General features: G+C 31.5%; 1 protein-coding gene across 2 annotated transcripts; it reads right to left on the bottom strand.

Annotated features, from left to right (window-relative positions):
- Nucleotides 1–4,264: 4,264 nt before the first annotated feature.
- LOC145576752 (bifunctional riboflavin kinase/FMN phosphatase-like) lies at nucleotides 4,265–10,696 on the bottom strand. Of its 2 annotated transcripts, XM_081634465.1 has the most exons (11): nucleotides 10,554–10,696; nucleotides 9,326–9,437; nucleotides 8,061–8,247; nucleotides 7,189–7,319; nucleotides 7,025–7,094; nucleotides 6,743–6,808; nucleotides 5,729–5,883; nucleotides 5,539–5,634; nucleotides 4,850–5,001; nucleotides 4,687–4,770; nucleotides 4,265–4,600 (listed from the first exon to the last, which is right to left on the bottom strand). In XM_081634465.1, the coding sequence occupies exons 2-11, from the start codon at nucleotides 9,411–9,413 to the stop codon at nucleotides 4,448–4,450; spliced, it is 1,182 nt and encodes a 393-aa protein (XP_081490591.1). In that variant the 5' UTR covers nucleotides 9,414–9,437; nucleotides 10,554–10,696; the 3' UTR covers nucleotides 4,265–4,447. The 2 variants fall into 2 exon arrangements, with proteins under 2 accessions (XP_081490591.1, XP_081490592.1); XM_081634466.1 differs by lacking the exon at nucleotides 8,061–8,247 and having other exon boundaries at nucleotides 7,189–7,293.
- Nucleotides 10,697–20,620: the final 9,924 nt, after the last annotated feature.

Here is a 20,620-nt window from a genome sequence, read left to right as displayed (position 1 = left end):
TAAATATCATAAAATTAAAAAAAAAAATTATCCTTAATAATCAATAGTAAATTAATCAAAAAAATTATAATCTAATTACAAAAATTATTTTTTGTATGATTTTATATATAAAAAACCGTGGGATATTAGGATTTAAATTATTAAAAAAATAAAAATTATCTTATAAAACTAATATCATATTTACACTTTTTGTTTTGAAAGACATCATATTTACAACTTATTTATATTTTTAAAAATATATGCCATATAATCAACAACAACTATAAATATAGTCGTATTATAAATTACATTAAAAAAATTATACTTTTGTAATAGGCACTAACATTTTAATTAAATTATTATGCTTTTTTTTTTTTTTTGTCTGAAATTATTAAATAGTAAAATAAATCAAATAATTATATTTAAAAAAAAAGAACCTAGTGTCTGTAGAAAAATATTTTTTCTTGATATTTATGTATGAAAAACCGTGCATCTCACGGACTTTTATCTAGTTAATGATAAAGTGGGGTTTTTAAAGGAAATTTAATGTATTTTTAGGGTGTTACACTATGCCCGGATTGTATTCAGGATCCTGTTCTTTTGAACTTTTGGGCATAGCTAAGCAGAGCAGAGCAGGAATCAGCAGAGCAGATTTCAGCGTAGCAGAGCAGATCAAAGCAGAGCTGAGCCGAGGTGAGCCGAGCTGAGCCGAGCAGAGCAGCTTTCATACTACTACTATTGCTGCTACTGCTACTGCTACTCCTACTATAGCCGACATGGCTTTTTCATCCAACTCTTGCCATTGCTCGTCAGACATGGTTGAAGGCTTCTTATCAAGAGCCTTTTTTAATCCGTTCTGAATAAGAACGGAATGCATCTGGATTTTCCAGATACTAAAGCTTATCTTGCCATCAAATTTCTCAATGTCGAACTTTGTAACGCTTGACATTATAAACCTTTAGCTCTGATACCACTTGTAAGGGTAGGAGCCCTAGCGGAAACGTAATTAATCGAGAAATTGACAAAATATAAACGGCAAGAAAAAGCTATTAAAATTAACACCCAACGAGCTCAATGAAAATAAATCCACTATATTAAAATGAGAGTACAAAAATCCTAATTTATTAGGGTGAGAAATATTATAATATATAATTCTCACAAATAAAACTCACTAAGGAGTATGAAGAAGAATAGTGGAATTATACAAAGGAGGAAGTATGAATTAGAAAGTGGATTTGACTTTTATGTAGTATGGTTATGTAATTGGGAATGAGCAATTTTGTGTGTGAGTGGATTGGAAAAATGAGCAATACAACAACTATTTATAGTTGTGTAAGGTCGGTGGAGTGTAGAGATTTTTCGGAAGAATCCTCTAGACTTCTTTATAAAATATTGCAAGTTGGCTTTCTAGAAAAATCAAGAGTTTTGTGGATTATCTTTCAAGCACTGACATATACTAGCATGAAGGATGGTTTTTTGGGCTTCTCAAGAGTTTGGGTCACATGCATGATTCCCAACATGTAGGATTCTTCCACAATCATGATATGTTACGATGCGCGATGGAGATGAATTATTTCGTATAATATCTTGAGAAATTATTAGGCTTCTATTCATACTAGGGCGGCATCGCGCGCGTCATAACTAGCCATGTTCATGGCATTATTATTAGTAACGTTAATTAGGAAAAATATGTAAACAAATATTTTCTAAGAATAAATATTTTTAGAGGTATAAATGTTTTTGATATTTTTAAGTATTAAAAAAAACAATTAACATTAATGAGGACAAATATGTAAATAAATATTTTTAGGACATAATCGTATCAATACTATTAATAAAGTGTGGTCATACTTTTAAAAGGGGTAAATAAGTAAATAAATATTTTCAGGGGCATAATAATCTCAACACTATTTATAAGAGTTTACTCATACTTTTAAAATAGGTAAGGATAATAATAGTTTGCCACAAGAATAGAAAACATAAACCCTAGCCTCCTTTTCTCTCTTCTCTCTCCTAAACCTAGTCTCCATTGTCAATTTTCAAGGGGCTTCCATCGGATTTCACCGGTGGAAAGCCCCAATCTTTATTTTCTTTTAAGCCTTTTGTTTTAGGTTACAATAATGTCTCCCTCGAAAGAAAGGGTTTATCTCCTTCGAAAGACAAGGTTTTTTCGATCTCCTTCGAAAGACAAGGTTTTTCGTACTCCTTCGAAAGACAAGGTTTTATTTGTGCTTAATTTGGTCTCCGGTTGTGCGGGGCTACTATTGATTAGGGCTCGGATTCGGGTTACAGAATCAGCACAAGAATTAACTTTCTTACAAAATTGTGAAGCGAGGACGAATCCACTCAAAAAGTTGTATGAGACAACGAATCGAGAATATGCCGAATTGTTAGATTTATGTATTTGGATTCTTAGCCCTTCCCCGATTAATTCTTGTTTGATTTTGTTAAATTCGTTTTCATTATCGTTCATTGTCAATTGTAGATGCCGTATGGCTTATATTAATGAAATTTAGTGTCCTTTGGGACTTCTTTCAAAAAAAAAAAAATAGGTAAGGATAAATAGAATAATATGCAAGATATTTTTCATTGTGTGTATTTATATAATTATATTAGGGGTGTCCATAATTAGATTAAAATCAAAATCCAATCCAATCCAAACCGAATTATCAATTCAGATCGGATCCGAATTTTAAATCGAATCGAATCGGATCGGATTGATATTTTTTGAAAATTTGGATTTTCGGATTGGATCAGATTGAACGTAATCGAATCCAAACCAAACCAAAAACCGAATTTTAGGATTTAGCATGCATAATATGGAAGTTGCTGCTGTCTTAAACTATTGGAATTTGCTGGTTGTTAATAGTATTTAGCGCATGGAGTAATTGTTGTAATGGACTAATGGTTTTTTCTTTTTTTTTTTTTCTTTTTTTTTTTTTTTTTTTTTTAAGGAAGTGTTGCCTTTTAGTTATACTAGTTATTTTGAACAATTTATTTGGATTTGATGTTAAACAATTTATGTTAATCATGACTACTTTCAAAATTTGTATTAATCTTAAGGATCGGATAAAATGTTGTTTTTATAATTTCATTCTTATTTTTATATTATCATACTAGTTAATTAGACGTTATAAACTAACATATTTAATTCGGATTATCGGATCGGATCCAAATAACCAAACTTTAAATCGGATCGGATTGGGTGACTAATTCGAATCGGATTAAAAATTTAAAACCGAATTATATTTCAAATCGGATTGGATTTTACCTAAATTCAAACTGTAAACCGAACGGACACCCCTAATCTATATATATATTAAAACTCAATGAGAAGACACGAGTCTGCCACGTGTCATCATGACTAGGCAAATGATGTGGCGCCATGTCATACAATTACTATAATTCATTAAAAAATAATGAATTGTTAGCATCAATGTTCAAGCTTATGACCCCCAATTTAAGAGGATGTTTACGATACCATTATTTTCCTGATAAGTAACTCTCATAACCCCCATTTAAGAGCATGTTTAAGGTGATTATTCACCTCCCTGACTCCCTTGATGCTTGGGATTCTTCTTCTATGTTGTTTTATGTTTCTCCATAAATAGAAGAAGCGAAGAAGCTTTTTATTTTATTTTATTTTCTGATTTTTACACTTCAAAAATACATCCACACAATAGTCTATACATATTCTCTATTGGGCTTAAATACTTGACTCAAACCTTCCACCTAAAAATGTCTTTGTGTGGAAGTGGTATGTTAAATTTAGGGAACGTGCCGACGAATACAATTGGACACCTTGGTTACGCCGGAAATTCGTTTTTAAGTCAATGAATTGTATCACGAGACACCGATATTGTTCCATTGTTTGTGAAATTATCTTTTTTTATCTTAAATATTTTTATACTTTTTGTACTAGACTACTCCTTTATCTACAACAAATGTAACAAATTTAATCTATATTTGTATTTAATCACATAATTTTTATTATGAAACCTCATTTATAATATACATATAATGACCCGGGGCATTGCCCGGGCCAAAAACTATTTTATATTTTGAAAAATACATTTTCCTTGTGATATGATCTCACTAGGTTATTAGGAAATAACTCATCCTGACTGGCTATTTAACACAACATTTGAGACTAATCTTGTAATGCTCCAAAACTTTTAATTCAACAATTTTACACACCATTGGTGCACACTATTTATAGTATTTTGCCGACTTGAATCTAGATCCACACTATATATATGTACAAGAATCGAACATGTTATGGAAATTGAAAGGAGAAGCCAAACCAGCTTATAACCAGCCCAAAGCTCGAACCTGAAGAACGTGTTTTTACATTATTGTAATTTGTTAAAAATGAGTACATATTCCATAACAGGATTCGCATAAATTTCTGTTTCCAGAGGTCCTTTGCAATAGAGTTTCCAAGTAAAATATGTCTCTTCATACGCAATTATACTTGTGACTTATGAGTGGTCTCCAATAAACTTTCAAGACAAGGGTCATCTTTGTATTTTGCGTAAATGGGAAGCTCAAGTGCTCTCTCTGCTATTCTCCGGTCCTCGTAAATCTTTGCTACAAGACTTTCCAAGGAAGGAAAGTTGGCCTGTAAAATTCGAAGTCAATAAACATCTACAATATGGTATACATCATAGGAAAGAGGATATTGGAAGTTTACAAATAACGCAATACCTCGGGTCGTATATAACCAACAACAACAAGGCGTAATTCTTCTCCATAAAAGTCGTCCTCAAACTCATGAAGCAGCCAAGGTTCCTTCAAAAAAAAAAAAAAAAGTTGTTAAAGATAAATCTTAGGTAGTAGAAATAAAGCAAAATTTTCATGTTCAACTTACTATTGTCTTCTCTGGATTGTTGAAGTACGGATTCCAGCCAATGCTCATTACCATCTTGTAAATTCCTCGTTTGGAAACTCCCGCCCAACCAAAGTATACACCAGATGGATATTCAGAGAGAATATTTGAATAGCTCTCTGTGGACAAATTAGCTACAGAAGATTGAAGAAATGATCAGAACATATGATCTGACATTTTCAAGGGAATATGAACACAGGGCATGACATGCCAGAATAACAAATCTATTTTAGTTAAATAATTCTCATGTTTAATTATAACTAATTAATTCTTCTCACACATTTCCTTTTGTTCATACAGTCATGTGATGAAACAGTTAATCAGAGCAGCTAAAAGAAAGCAACCAGACCAACTAAGATATGACGTGAAATCATAAATGTAGCTCACAAATCCCCAAAATTAATTGTTTCAATATCCTTCTTGGCCTCCAATTACTTGTTTCAGGTTAAAAATCACCTGAACTATCCAATCCCTTGTTTTTTTTTTTTTTTGAAGACTCCAATCCCTTGTTACTCTGATAATAATTGTGGATTTATCTAACATATTGTACAAGAGTCGAGCTAGGATGCCAAATACATTATGATGGACCTATAATGGTTACAATAGAGATAGATATATATATTGCAAAAAATTTATCTAACAAGGAAAATACAGATATATTAATAACACACCTGTGGGGATTCCAAGTACCTTTGACCCACGGCCAAAACCCTTAATAACAGGACCGCCAATGTGCCAAGGTTCTATAGGAAGGGTTTCTTCAATCCCTGGACAAATTCAGTGAAAATTTCAGACATATGATGCAAAGTAGGGTTCCATCTCTCACATAGTAATATAGAATTTTAATTCATGGAAATTTACAATCTTCAAACGGAGGTAAGCTCCATTGCTCAGGACGTAAATCAAATAGAGAATTAATGACTTTGTCCGCCATTGTGTAGAGATGTGACTGTTTAGGCAGTGATGGTACAGCAATCACTTCCATTCCAGCAGCCTTGCCCGCAGTAACACCAGGCCTAAATAAGCCAGGAAAAAAAAAAAAAAAAAAAAAAAAAAACTATTATTACCAGTGTCATACTTTTTTTTTTTTTTTTCTTTCAAAAAAAAAGTATGACATATACAACATCGAATACAAAGCCAATTAAAACCATCACCCAAGAAAAAAGGGGAATCCCATTGAATATCAATGCTGAAAAAAAGGTGTTCAAGTTGGTTTACGAAGGTTAAGATTAGGTTTCACACAGCTTTTTGCAAAAATCATGAACCTCTTTGCAGAACCATTCTAGTTGTCTGTAAGACTAAAGGCTAATGCCATGCTTAGAAAAAAGAAAGCATGCAGAGAAATAAGGGGAAACTTGTGATAACAGTGTACACTAGTAACAAGGTTAAAGAGTGTTCCACGTGAGTGATTGTTAAAAATTCAGAGATATCTACTGAGAAAATCAAGATAAGGATTAAATATCCATGTACTAACTAGCAGGACATAACAAAGATCACCATATAAAGATGTTAAAATTAAAATAAGGATTAAAATATCCATGTACTGACTAGCAAACATGTCAAATATCCATTTACAAGTAGCTGATGCTTTTTTGAGAATGAAACATCCACTTATATCTACAAAACTAAACTGTAAATCAATTTGCAAAGAACGCAATAGACAGCCACTCTTAAACATCCAAAAGTCACAACATTTACTCTACAACTCTACATCTTGAGATGTTCCCTGATAATCATAACACTACCTCAACCTTTTTGTCTCTCACGTCCAAAAGTAATTTCTGACTTTTGAAGAGCTATTTGCTACATAATTTTAAGTTGAGCATCTCAAACAACCTTTACTAGATACTTTTGAAGGAGTCATAGGATACTTACAAAGAATCTTCAATGACAAGGCAACTGCAAGGTTGGACGTTGAGCCTATTGGCTGCTTCGAGGAACCTTTTCACATGAAAATATGCAGTAAGCACATTAGACAAATGCATTTCTTAACTAGATTAAACATAAGATACTGTCTAGTTCCTCTTCTTTTACCAAAACCACAACAATTCTAACATGAATGCAATAGAATTACTCCCTTCATTTATGATGCAAGGGGGAAAAGAAGAGAAATATATTATATGAAATAAATAATCTACTTATACAATTCTTACTCACAAATCAGGAGATGGCTTCCCAGACTTTACTTCATCTCCTCCAATTACTGCAGAAAATGATTCTTTCCAGCCTACCAAATGAAATATGAGTAAGAAAATGGTGATGAATGGAGAAGTAAAAATATCAAAGTTCAAGGAAAGAGAAAAGCTCTAAGTTTTACGTACCCTGATTATAAGATAGTTTCTTCTCTATGAAAGGTCTGGGAGAGTTTGAAGCCAAGGCCATCGGTATTCCATGACCATGCAAATGATTAATTAACCGGTTGGCGCCTGGAAGAGGTTTGATGTTGCTCAAACTACAGTCAAATTGCAATAACATGTTCAAGCACTCACAGATGCATACTTATTTACGGATTGCAGAGTTTCAGAAGGATATGCTTAATCTACCCAAAAAATAAACTACTTTGCTTTTTCAAATGTATTCAAGTGGCAAGTGCACACACTCTGCTCTATGTAAAAAGGAACCAAATAACTGAGTAAACAATCAAAATCCCAATTCCTGAAGAATTTGAAGGTTGAAATAGAACAGGTTTCAGCTCTGAATTGAACAAATTTTACTATGTTTGGCCTCATCCTAAATCAAAATTGTCTAATATGCCAACCGTCATCATGGTGGTTGGAAAAACAAAAAAAAAAAAAAACATTCAGACAGAAGAGGGAAAACCATTCAACAAGAACATAAACGGAACTTAGATCATGAACATCAATATGAAAAATGACAAAGCGAAGCCAAAAATTATATATAAAAAAAAATTTAAAAAAATTAAAAAAAAAAAAAAAAAAACTCAGTCATTGACATGAGATCAATAATCATTTGTACGGGAGAAAACAAAAAAAATTAAACTTAACAGCTCATGAATAAATACCAAGAAGCTAACCAAATAAGATATGTACATACTTAAGATATAACTTAATACTTGCAATGATATAACACACAAAGAACAAGAAAACACTTAGTATGGAAAATTGGAGACATCAAAATCTTGAATATTGATCCTTATATATTGAAGAAGAGAACCAAGTAAAAGTTTCATTACTGTTCAGAGAACATTGGGGTGAATGCTTTTGCGAATTCCTCTGCAGTGCAAGGTAGTTCATAAGCTTCAACAACAGCAGAAGATGCTTCTGGAGGGGTCTTTCCAACTATCCTATGAGCCTCTCTCCCATCCCACTGCTTTCCATACTTAACCAAAAAACTCTTCAGGACATCAGTTACTAATTGATCTGCCATAAAATTGATAAATCATCATTAAGCACCTAGCAGTTTTCAAAAGGCATGATGGATATTAATACAATAGAGGTCCTAAAGCCCAGGCATAAGGTGTCTTCATTAAAGAAAAAGGCTTAAGCTGATTTTTCAAGAGCAACTGATACTGAATAGTATTTCTTTTATTCCACGTAATTTAATTGATGAACTACCAAACAATCCCACATTCCCACCAATAGCAATGCAAAGTATCTCCAATTCAGCTCTCCAATGTTTCTTTTCTATTCTCTCTCCTCGTGATACTCCCTAAGTCAAAACAATAAAAAATAAATAAACTAATAGCCCAAAAATGCAAATCTCTATAATGGTTTCAGATATTTGTCCTACTTTTTTGTGGTCACCATTATTTGAAGAACCTAAGCACACTCAAGATAATGAGGCTTTAATTCAAGTCTTGCAACTTGCAAATTGTTAGAAAAAACATAGAAGAAAGGCTCTTCCATGAATCTTTAACTACAATACCACCCGCGGGGGAGACGTCCACAATCTTCATGGAGATGTAGCCAAGAGTCCCCTTGTATCTAGTTTAATGCAAATCTTCTCCAAATTGCTTCAATGTGAGCTTTAGCCAACGGCCCAACAATCTCCTAAACAGTACAATAGCAGCAGCAAGAAAGCAACTATAAAAAGGGTTATCCTCACCACCCTATAATGCATCAGCAATCACCCTTGTTTCCCTACATTACAAAAGCAAATCCACAAAGAGCACATAATATTCCATTGGTCTATGGTAGTAAACAAATGTATGCTTCAGCATCAAGCTTCAAAAGCATAACATAATTTATACCACTCAAATATATTATGAAACTTAATTTTCCCCTTCTATATCCGAATATGACGTTTTTGCAGGATCATAAAGCTATCAGTTATATTTTTTCCTCCTAAAGAACTCCCATGTTAATCGCATACTATTAGTTGCATGAGCGCAACAGCATATTAATCTCACTCAAGATGTTCATACAAATTCATAAAAAAGATCAAAACTAGCAAACCCTCAAATGACAAACAGACACTAAACACCTATGGAAAGCACACCTGTATTAAGAAGTGTGCCATCCAAATCAAGGATCACAGAAGAAACTGTTTTCTTAACAGGATTAGCTATTGACATCTTGCCGATCATGAGAATCTTGTGAAGCTTTTAATTCTGCATGAGAAAACATAAGCAATTATAAGAATTAACCATTGTCTACATATCAGTATTAAAATATCAACGCAAACAAGTAGACAATTACATATAGTTGCACTCCAAAATATAATAAAAGGGAAAGAAATGAAAAATGAAATCCATATCAATACTAAACCCATCAAAGCCAACAATTGAAGGCATAGCTAGCAGTTGGCATCTATGAGAAATCAAGTACCAGGTGTAGAGACAAACTTCCTAATTTACCACAAAATCATTGGTTTCTAGTTTCTCAGCAGTCGACCCCATCCTTTAAAGAATAAGGCTTTGGTATCGTTATTGTGGTACCACAAAACATTTGAATCTGAAATTAGAAGTACTAACCATATGTTGTTCACAATTTTCAACTACAGTACACATAGTTACATACTATGCAATACACAAAAATGGTATCTGTCTTCAAATTACAAACTCTCTAAACTTATTTGAACTTCTCTGAACATATTTGACCTTATTAGAATTTATTTTAGCTATTCATTGAACTTGAGTAACCCTTACAAAAATCTTACCAAAGCTTATCTCAACTTCTAAACTTATTAATCCTTATCTAAACTTATTTTTCTCAGGATTAGTCGAACTAAACCGGGCCAAAACATGTAAAACATCTAGAAAAAAAATCTACCATTAACCCATTTTGAATGATATTCTCAAACATTCATCTCGGCATCGATAAAAATATAAAATCAAATAATCTCATAAAACCTCACAATTCTTTTACAACCCAAATTGGCCTCTCTAGTGAAGATAGTCTCTTCTAATTATATTTTGCAAACCATAGCTCTATGTTCAAACTACAATTCCTAAAGCAATAAAATCAAGTGACAATTAAAAAAAAAAAACTTTCAATTCAATAATAATAATGAGTAATAATTCAGGTAAAAATTGAAAGGCATATGAACAACCTTATAAATATATAAACCAATTCGAATGAAAAATTCCAAATTCAATCCCAATTAAGTTTGGCAAATTAAAGACTAATTTGTAATACTCAAAATTCAATGCCAAAGTGACAAAAACCCATCAGCAATCTCAGCAAAATTTAATCAAATAACAAAGAAATCAAGCTAGAAATCGAACCAATTCGTCGCATAAATGAGAGATGTTGAGTGAGAGATGATGAATTTGCCGCCGAGCCACCGCAGTAGTTCGCCCGTCGCTACGTTGCCATTGATTAAAGAGAAAAGGCAAAGGACATCCTTTGATAAATGAAAATTTGCAAATTAAAGGGCAAATTTGTAATATTTTGGGTTAAACAATTAATACCATTAACGGTTTTAGGTCAATACAAAATACGTTGATTCACTTGCACAACTTTAAAAATAACTTTAATTCTCAATAAATAAAAATCATAAAAGTTACTGTATATATTGTGATAGTATTTTTTGAGACGACTATTAAGAACTCAGGATGGATATGTTTTTTCTTGCAAAATTTACAAAATATGGTCAAATGAGGGGTGTTGAATAATGTTAAAGTCAAAGTGGATCAAGTAATAAAGACGGTGGAAGTATGGAGTACCATTTATGGATTAACATCATGACCAGTTTAACGATAAACCTTTGAATAGTGTACATTGAAATATTGAATAATTTTATTCCAAGGTTTTTACTCCCTCCATTTTAGAATAATTGACACATTTTGATTTTTGCGTTATTCATATCCTGAATTTGACTATTTTTTATTAAAATAATAAAACAACAGGTCCAATATAACTCGTGTTATTTATATATTGTATTTTTTTTATGATATAAAAGATCTTGACCAGACCTCAACCCTCGCAATTATTTTAGTTCATTATTTGCGGCCTTGCAAGCCACTAGTGGTGGACCCAGCCTTGATCCTGATGGGTCACGTGACCTAGAGGGGAAAAGAAAAAAAAAAAAAAAAAAGTTTAAAAAAAAAGAGGCACCCATAAGCAAATAAGATACTCCGTATAAAGATTATTTCCGGATATAATTTAACATGCATACTATTTTTTATTAGCGTAATGATTGGAGTGATTGAGACAAAGCGCAATAAGTAAGAGCGTAGGTCTTCAGTTCGAGCACTGCTGTTAGCATTTTTTTGTATTTTTATTTTTTAAATGGTTATGAACTTATTTTTACGCTCCTCTCTCTTTTCTTGTCATTCTCTCTTTTCTACTTTAGCAGACTTATAAATTAGTTTATTTTCTTTTTAAGCAGCATTAGCTAGTATGTTTATTTTTGTTTTTCCTTTTTAAATGGTTATGAACTTATGATATTTGATTATCCTTCAATGTTGTTTATGTTTTGTGTTGTTAAGACATTACATTAAGGGGTTGTTCATATTTGCTGAACTGAGCTGAAGTTAACTGAACTGATTGGAGCTAAACTGAGCTGAAATGAATATTTTATGAGAGAAGGAAATTAGGAGCTGAACTGAACTGAACTGAATTGAACTGAAATTAAGCTGAAGTGAACAGGCCCTAAGTGGTTTTTCTTTTAATTTGTGTTGTATGAATTTTTTAATATTATGTTTGTATAATTATATTGGGTATTTTTATTTTTGTAAAAAAAATATTAACTTGGGTGTAGAATGGGCAAGTTGCAAAAAGATTGAACCATCAATCTATTTTGACAATATTGATTGTTTAATTAAATTAAATTGAAATTGTGACTCAATTTTCATTATAAAAAAAAAAAAAAAAAAAAAAAAAAAAAAAAAAAGTATGATTTAACAAGTTTCTTTAGTCCCAAAATACATCCTCCTCCTCCACAAAATCATCCTCTATCACAAAATCCACCTCCTGGACTGATAGGTATGCGGTCGATGGGTGATGATTGATAGGTGACAATGACCCAGCACCCTAAAAATCCTAGATACGCCACTACAAGTCACACCCTTGGGAATAGAGGGAAGGGTAAGGAAATCTCTACCCCTAAGCACCCTCACTCGATAGCATTCAAACCCCAGACCTCTAGGATCTAAGGTAAGAAATTTACCAAATGAGCCAACACTTTTATTGGTAGCTCATGTTATATATTGTTAAATACGAACTAGTTACTTATAGATTTGTAATACGTAGTATCATCATTTGTATACTTATGGAGTGACATTGAACTATACGTCATTACTATTATTGATCGCCAAATTAGTTTATTAACATGTGTTTCAATTTAAACTAGCCTTCTAGCCCGTACAATGCACGGGTTGTGTATAGGTATACAATGTAAATAATTATTTTTTAGTATGTGTATATTGGAAAATGAATCCTTATCCTTACCTTTCAAAAAGTGGGAAAAATCTCTTATGAATAGTGTGAAGACAATAATATCCTCAAAATGATAGTTTTCATATATGCCCTCAATTGATATCAGATTAATTACCCTTTTATTATTTCCTCTTTTGTTACTCTTAGTCTTAAGCGCTCCTCCTGCCTACAATAAAAAAAAAAAAAAAAAAAAAAAAAAAAAAAAAAAAAAAAATCAATCCTCCTTCCTCCTCTGCCTCTCTCCTCTATTGAAGTGACTTATGAGTTCTCTGTTGAAGCACTTAGCGAGCTTTCTCTCCTCCATTGAAATAGTTTATGTGGTGAGGCAAATTTGTTTATTCATTTTTTAATTTAAATTATTGAATATCAAGTTCACAATCTAGGTTTGTAAAGTTTATTGTCTACGTTTTTTTCATCAATTTTAGTAGCAAATAACACTGATATGCATGCATCTGAATCAATTGTAGCCAATTTTACGAAATTGACGTTTAAATTTAATGGCAAGCAACCGCAATTTAAATTCCATAATTTATGCTCTTTTCACTTTCTCTTGCCTTTGGTTTGATTGAATTTTACAACCCTCGATTAATTATTAAATTGAGACGAATTAATTGTAGAAAGGAGTTTGATTAGGAGATACCATTGTTACTCTTTGGTCAAGAAGTAAATGTCAATGACTAGTGGGATGCCTCAATGGAAAACGTGGGATATGAAGCTCTGGAACTTTGGCTCTGATCAATAATTTGCTCTGTACTATCTACCTGTCTGGTATAATTTCGTTTAGTTTTTATAAGTGTTTAATTTTTAGTTTTGTGAAACATTATTTCTGAAAAAATATGCTGTGACAATAAGGTTAAGAGTCAATTATAAAAATAACTTATATTTTTATCAAATACTAATGACAATGTGATATTGGTCCTGTGGATTGGCTGTCTTATACATATATATTCGTGGATGTATCTGCAGGGATAACAGTTGGTACTCATGGTAATGTTGTTTTTTCATGAAATAGATAACACAATTGAACAATACTTTTTACTTATGGGAGAAGAGTTTACCATGGAATATTCTAAGCTCATCTCAATAAAACTATAGAAGATGGTACAACAGATGCCAAGCTACAAAAGGGTGATCAACAAGTATTTAGATGGTTGGAGGTGGCAAATCTCATTGACGAAAACCAGGCGCTAAATAAAGTTGAAGGAGAATTATTATTTAGTTGTTAAAAAATGGGTAGGGACTAAGGAGGGAGTCATATATTTATGTTGTACACAAGATCATTTCAGCTCATATATTCAAGCTCATATATATGTCAAGCACATCAATCTCATATATCAGTAGAACACAAGATTTTCTACTTTCATTCTAACTAATGTTCTTTTGTGGGACTTTTACTGGCTAATAAACACTATAATTCTTCAACATTTAGTATGCATAATCATATACGTACTAACTTACACTTAGAATTACTCCAATAGAGCTCCAATTAATAAGGATTTTCAACATTATAAAACAAATTATCACAAGCCTTATAGATAGTGTTAGAACTAGCCATAACACCCACACAAATGGGCTAGCCGTTTCGCGCGCGTCGGATCCCCTAGTAATTTATAAAGGAGAAGAACAGGTGGAAATTAAATTTAATTGTAGAAGAAATTAAGTTGGGGCAAAGTGAACTAAACAACATTCATACATGTATTGAATTAAAGCTTTTTTTTTTAATATGAGAAAGGGGATTAAAAAAAGAAAGATTAAATGAAGTGACATGTGACATTGATGAAAAATGAAATCTACATGTGGCATTATAGGGATGATGGTGTGTGTTTTTAAATACTAATAAAGTATAGATATTAAATGTCTCGGTTATTTTAGAAACAAGGTAGTATAAACTTGGATTTTTTTTTTTTTTTTTTTTTTGGTGTACTACCATGTACAAAGTATATGTATAACACTATTATAATATACATTGTCTTATTAGTCCATTATATCTCACAATGGTATAATATTGAATGTACCATTTATATATTTATTTGTATCATTCGATAAATATTTAAATCATTACGATATTTAATGATACTAAAAATTTACCTATTTAGTAGTAGGTTATACAACATATGTTAATACTTATGGAGTACAACTTTGCCATTTTTTAATTCAAAATACATGAGGCTCATGCGCTAATACTTCTCCCACTCCCTTACCCTCACAATATTTACAAATTACAACATCTCACTCATTTCTCTTTCACCCAATTTTCTTTTCTATATCAATTATATCTTACATTCATGGGTTGCTTTTGCAATTGAGCACGCAAACATATCTTATGTGACTTTAGCTATGTGAGATGCGTTGTCTAAGATTCCACCATATAACTGTAACCTTTAATAATATACTAGTCAAGTCAACTATGCAAGGCAATGCTTGAAAGTTGAAGATGAAGAAGAAGGTAATAGAATTTCTTAATTAATATATGTATAATTGGTAAGTCTTGAATTTGTGACCTTAAAATTACTAGATAAGTTCTCCATCAATTCCACTAAACATGTTTGATTAAGTCTATTGCTAGTAGAACATTGTGATCTCTATACCAATTAGATGTCCTTTGGAGAAATGTCATTAACATACACATAAAGTAAAATAAAATTAAAAAGAAAAAAAAAAAAGAGTGACATGAAATAAAGAGTACAATATTACATTGAAAATCACGAAAATTTTATATAGTCACTAATCACAATTCACATAGAATGATGTAAATTTACTTGATTCGAATAATTAATTAACTTCAAGACACCTCCATTGCTAGCTACATAATACTAGCCGTCTAGCCCAAGTGTGAATTGGCTCAAAAAAGACAAGAAATGCACCCATATAAAACTAGTTCAATCATAACATGTGCCCAAATTTAGCTTGATTAATGGTGGTGGGCTTAAAATAGAGTAATTTTTTAGTAGCAAAAGTGGGCGTATACATTTAAAATAGATGTACTAATGTACTAGTGTAGTACTATAGTACTATAGTACTATACTATTAACAAGCTTATGCTAAAGTCAGCAGAATAAACTTATAAAAGTCGATTAGATTCCCTAAATATTTAATTTCATGCACATAACATATATAATTAATAAGAAATTCATTGATCATCTAATTTGGTCACCATTTACAAGCGCACAATAGGGAGCATCCCAAAAATGTGGCACAACAATCTTTTATGTAAGCCTAAAGTCAATATCAAGCCGTCCATAAAATGATAATGAATTTGTTCTTTTGTTGCTCTCACAATATATACTAGTATGAGTGTTTTTTTAAGCAAAAAATTAAAAATGAATTATGTAATAGGGATACTTTTTTTGTTCCTCTCGATCACAAGTCATAATACTAGTATATATGGTATTTTTTATCCTTTTTTAAGATGCAATATTTTAACTCTTGCAATAAACTAAGAATAATATACTTGCTAACTTTGATTACTTTTAATTATCAATGCGAAAATCTCAATTGCTATTATAGACGATATTGTTAAGTGATTCTCTATGTATATTTAAAATATCAAAATTTTATTATTTTTTACTAGCTACTTCATAATATATTTTAGGATATATACTACAATAGTAGATAAAGTTGTGCATTGTAGAGCTTAAATGCCAAATTAAAGTGGCCAATCAATTGAATATATCTGTATATGTTAAGTGTTTAGATTCTTTTTTTTTTTTTGGATTGCTAAACACCGCCAACAAAAATGATCACCATCGCCAACATTTGGTGTGAATGGACAATTTTACCCTTACTAGTTCACTATCCCTTCATCCTCCCGGCAACCCACAACCCCTTCCAACCGTCGACCCACAATCCCATTTGACGTGGTGGTGTTAATCGTCAATTAGGGTGGTGGTGTCTAGGTGTTAGTGATTGGTGGCAAGAGGGAAGATAGTAGTGAAGTACTAAGGACATGGTTGTCCATTCACACTAAATGTTGGCGGTTTTGATCATTTTGGATGATGGTATTTAACACCTCCTTTTTTTTTTCCTTCAACCATAAATAAGTAATATAATAGTGCATGATTGTATGATGACTTAAGTTTTTTTTTTTTTTTGGTACAATTAAGCATCAAAAGAGATTAAAAATTACAAATGGGGGAGAGAGATTTGAACATGCATGTGACTATTTGTACACAGGCTCTTAGAGCATCTTCAGTGGTAAGCTAATTGTAAATTAGCTTGCCATGTCACATATGATTTTTAGTTAATTCTCTTTGTAGCTATTTTGTACTCCAATGGTTAGCTACTAACTTGTTAATTAAATAAGCTTGATTTTTTCAATTACCTATAAATTTAATTATTTTAATATGTTAATCTCCAAAAATTTTGGAAACTCGCTAATTTGCTTGGCCAAGCTAATTGTAATTTTTAACTCCAATGGTCAAGCTAGTAACTAGAAAATTTTGAAAATTGCAAGCAAGTCCCTAACTATAACTATTGAAGTTGCTCTTAGTCTTTGTCATCACTAAGTTAAAACTTTATTGGTACTTATGTTAATTTATTAATTTATTTTTATTTATTTATTTTTTTTTAACAAAAGTACTTATGTTAATGAATGACCTATGTAACCAAATATTAATTTGATGCATGTAAACCATGTACATGCATTATCTAATTTAAAACATACTACGTATAATATAATAAACATAATACTAATGCAAAATTAAGACAAAACAAGGGTAGGTTAGAGAAGAAATTTAAAAAGGCAAAAATATTGGTCATGCAATCCTTCAGCAAACAATGGATATGAGTAGCCAACCAACTTTCTAATGCTGTTAATTGTTTGTAAAGCTAATACATAGTGGCTTTCTCTAAGAAGTAAGAATACTTTAAAAGAGGTGAATTTCAAAGTTACCTAAGTTCAATTCATAATTATAATAAGTTAATATAAGTTCAAATTAATTTGTACATGGGTATAAGCCTTGTAAAAGGAAAACACCTTAAATAAAGTTAGTTTAGGCTTAAAAAGTATTTTATATGTAATTAAAGATTGAAATTCCGAAACTAATAGGGAATTATACGTTGTAAATCATGTGATTTTATACTAGGTTTTACGAGTACTTGCTTATAAACCTTTTTGTGGATTATATTAGAGAAAAATTTGCAATATTAAAATAAAATTATGTTGATTACTCCTTGTTAACGACAATATTTTCATATGAGTGGACACCTTTAAGAAAGACATCATGAAGATATGAAAACCTTTTCTTGTGCTAAAATGTGGCGCACCCATTTTTTCATCTTACTTTATTTTTCCTTTTCAAAATTATGTGTGATTAAAAAAGTCATTACTCTAATGCTTTGGATATTTTGGTCCTTTTGCTTTCCTCTAACATTGTGGAAAAAGAATTTGGTTCTTTCTCTTTTTCAATTCATTTTGAAACATGTTTAAGAATGAATGAGCCAATTTGAATTTGGAATAAGGTAGTGGAAATTTAATAAGGTTTGTTAGTTGTATTTTTATTAGGTTTTTCTCTTTTTTTTTTGCATTGTAACAAGGATTCTTCATAGAATATATCTTTGGTTAAATAGTTTATTTTTTATTTTTGTTTTTGATATATGGAATATTATTTTAATTTAAGTTGTATTTATAGAAATCTATAAAGTCTATAATGGTTTATTAAAGTAAGGTTAATGACATAAGACAAAATCATTCTCTTGCATGATTCAACCTATATATTTTAAAACCTTATTTTAAGGAAACCTTTATGATTTGCCTCCTATTTCAATTGGCTTATTTGTCATGAACTTCAGCTAGGATTTGTTTTCACTCAAAAGAAATCAAGCACTAGTTAAGGGAATTTGATCCTTCTTTAAAGAAATTCAAATTTAGTTGGTTCTTAATTTTCAATAATATAGAACTAAAATGTCATATCATTATGATTAGTTTAGTACGCTCAAATAAATGGAGGCCATGTAATCCTAATGACTTCATATATGATTATGCACCCAAAAAAGACTCATGTCAATTTCCGTTGTAGTGAATGTACATCCCCATATATGCTATTAAAAAAATAAATAAATAAATAAATCAATTACCATCCAATATTGCCTTGCCTTGAGTTGTAAGAAAATTATGGTGCAAAACGCATGTGTGAGATGAACTTCTATTATACTTAGGCATTTGAATGAAACTTTCTTAAGAATTTTAAATATAAATTGGAGTATGATAGCTTGAGTTTTGGAGAGATAGAGATCAAACCCTTGGCTTAAATTTTGTTAAGATGTGAAAAAAAAAAATACCAATATGTTGAACGAGAAAATCCAATGGACAACAATGTATCAAAATTACCATCCACACTAGGTTTGAAGTTTGAGTTGCACTGTAAAATTCTATACATACTGTAGGCTTCATTTGAAGCGCATCTACCTAATCATGTGGTGAATATGCTTGGCAAGCATAGGAAGTGAGAATTGACATTATACGATTAGGGACAAGGAAAGTAGGGAGTCGCCAACAAATTTTATTTTTAAGGAACTTGTAAACCGTTCACGGATCATTATAAGGAAAACACGATTAAGGGACAATAATAGGCAACAGCAATGGACCCATGAAGGTTACACCCCATTCATAATCCATGATATTACTAACCCCATATGGTTCTAAACCATGAAAGAAGGATCGGGGATGATGGTACGAAGTGAGTCATGGAGTCACATTTGCCCGTATTGGCCTCTACTCGATTCTTATTGTGAAAAGTATTTCCTGCGATCTCAAAGGCATACAAACAAAGATTCAATTTGCTCCAAACTATTATTAAGCTAAACTGATTGAATGTTAATGCAACATAAAAGTCTAAAATATCGTGATCACTTGATTAAACAACAAGATTAAAAAAGAATCTAAATCGGTCGTCCATATTATCTTATTAAGCGTGACATTCAATTACATATTCCCTTGAAACATGCAATATGGTGATCATAAATATAATAAAAATCAACATAAACATAAACATTGGAAGCAATTTAACAGTAATAACAACGATTAATAAGTGACAAACACAATAAAAATCGTTAGAAATATAATATGAACAAAAGGAACATGATTCCTTACTTTGATTGTATTTGCTTGCAACTATAAAATAATAAACGCGTTAGTAATAACTTCAAGGAAAATAAATAACAAAATAGAAATTAATTCAAATGAAAGTAAAGTTGATTTGGACCCAAACCCTCAAACAGTTCTACCTTTCACGCCTTGGTTTAAGCATAGAGTTGCGGGTAAAGTACGGACTCCGGGGAGTGCTTAAGGGATGTATATATTGTGAGAGAATAGGGAAGACTATGTTTAGGCTAAAGCATAAGAGAGAGAGAGAGAATTATTTGATGCCATGAAACCGAGAAATCAGCCTTGTATTTAAAGAGAAAATGTGAGGGGTGAGCCGGTGAGGTATGGCACCTTGGAAACGAGTCGCCACGAAGATACAAACCCTAGAAATTTTCGTGTCACGGCAAAACTTACCGTGGCGCGGTAATTTCCAATTTTTACGCGTTTTTTTAAAACTATGATAACTTTTGATCTGTAAATTGGAATAAGACATATAATATATAGTTGGAAAGATCTTCAAGTCTACTTTTCAAATTAATTGGAATCAGGTTAAAATCTTTTGTAGATTTTAATATATAGCCGTTTTAGTAAAAGTGTATCGATTTTGAGGAAATGGGCTAAGAATTGGGTTGGTTTATGGAATTTATTAGATTGAAAATGAATTTAAGCGCTCCAAAGATTAAATACTCAACCCGACCAATAATGACAGTGAAAGGTTGTTCATCATCGGGTTTGGTTTTGGGGAGACATATTTAGGTGTCTACACATATGTACTCAATCTTTATGTGCCAATTAAGTAAATTGATACAGATGTCTTCTTTAGGATTT

The sequence above is a fragment of the Chenopodium album genome, chromosome 13, assembly GCF_948465745.1.
Source record: "Chenopodium album chromosome 13, dcCheAlbu1.1, whole genome shotgun sequence".
NCBI lineage: Eukaryota > Viridiplantae > Streptophyta > Magnoliopsida > Caryophyllales > Amaranthaceae > Chenopodium > Chenopodium album.
The sequence above is the reverse complement of the archived record's forward strand: the minus strand, read 5'-3'. Positions and strand labels throughout refer to the sequence as shown.

Excerpts from the sequence above, each read along its gene's own strand:
- LOC145576752 (XM_081634465.1), bottom strand. The coding sequence starts at position 9,413 with ATGATCGGCAAGATGTCAATAGCTAATCCTGTTAAGAAAACAGTTTCT. Across the intron at positions 8,248-9,325 it reads TGGCACACTTCTTAATACAG|ATCAATTAGTAACTGATGTC; the intron begins GTGTGCTTTCCA and ends ATTTTATGGCAG. Across the intron at positions 7,320-8,060 it reads ACCCCAATGTTCTCTGAACA|TTTGAGCAACATCAAACCTC; the intron begins GTAATGAAACTT and ends ATTTGACTGTAG.